This window comes from Solanum tuberosum, unplaced genomic scaffold (genome assembly GCF_000226075.1).
Source record: "Solanum tuberosum cultivar DM 1-3 516 R44 unplaced genomic scaffold, SolTub_3.0 scf00024, whole genome shotgun sequence".
Lineage (NCBI taxonomy): Eukaryota > Viridiplantae > Streptophyta > Magnoliopsida > Solanales > Solanaceae > Solanum > Solanum tuberosum.
In genome coordinates, this window is record NW_006238950.1 from 2,001,684 (window position 1) to 2,002,787 (window position 1,104).

General features: G+C 32.9%; 1 protein-coding gene across 1 annotated transcript; it reads right to left on the minus strand.

Annotated features, from left to right (window-relative positions):
* Window positions 1-452: 452 nt before the first annotated feature.
* LOC107059539 (uncharacterized) lies at window positions 453-833 on the minus strand. The gene has a single exon (XM_015306116.1). It carries the CDS (start codon window positions 831-833, stop codon window positions 453-455), a length of 381 nt encoding a protein of 126 aa, XP_015161602.1.
* Window positions 834-1,104: the final 271 nt, after the last annotated feature.

The window sequence follows — 1,104 nt, forward strand, 5'->3', positions numbered from 1 at the left end:
TTTCTTGCCATATATTTTAAAGCTTCTTATTATTAATTGTTCTACGTTACAAAATATTAATAATAAATTAAATAAAAAGAGGGGAAAAGGAAAGATAGAAGAAAGGGAGCAAGTGACAGAATAGTAAGAGTAATAAAATGAGGGAAAATAATAGTTGTATTTACTATTTTTGGTGCGTCTACATAACTACATTGTAGGGATATTGCCCCTTTTATAGGAAAAACACTTCCTTGGAGAAGTGAGCCTCCTACCGTAATGGGCCATGGATATATATATATATTTATAACACTCCCCCTTGGATGTCCATGTATAAATTAAAGAGAGGTATATAAATTTATTTGTAATACACATTATTTACTGCCTCATTAAAAACCTTATCAGGATAACCCAGTGTGACAAAACCTGATTAAGGAAAAAATAGTGCAACGCATATTTACTCCCCTGATGAAACATCACTTAATATCTCGAAGATGACGCATTCCAAACTTGTATCTCAGTTTCTCAAAGGTTGAAGTTGGCAATGCCTGAGTAAACACATCTGCTAAATTATCACTTGAACGAACTTGTTGCACATCTATTTCAGCCTTCCTTCGAAGATCACGAGTAAAGAAGAATTTTGGTGAAATATGTTTTGTTCTATCTCTTTTGATGTATCCTTCTCTTAGTTGAGGTATGCATGCAACATTGTCTTCATATAATGTTGTTAGGGCATCTCCTTTTAAAGAAAGATCATATGTTTCCTGGATGTGTTGTATTGATCTTAACCACACACATTCTCGACTTTCTTCATGGACGGCTATTATCTCTGCATGATTTGAAGAAGTAGCAACCATAGTTTGGTTTGTTGAACGTCATGATATAATTGTACCTCCACATGTAAATAAATAACCTGAGATTGGCTTTTATATGGGTCAGACAAATATTCTGCATCTGTATAGCCAATTAATTGTGAATCAGATTCCTTTGAATAAAATAGCCCCAAATCAATAGTCCCTTGAAGGTATCTAAATATATGTTTAATATCATTTCAATGTCTTCGTGTTGGGGAAGAACTAAATGTTGCTAATAAATTTACAGAAAAAAGATATATCTGGTTGAGAATTA

Bases quoted from the DNA above. Each gene is read 5' to 3' on its own strand.
- LOC107059539 (XM_015306116.1), bottom strand. From the start codon at position 833: ATGGTTGCTACTTCTTCAAATCATGCAGAGATAATAGCCGTCCATGAA.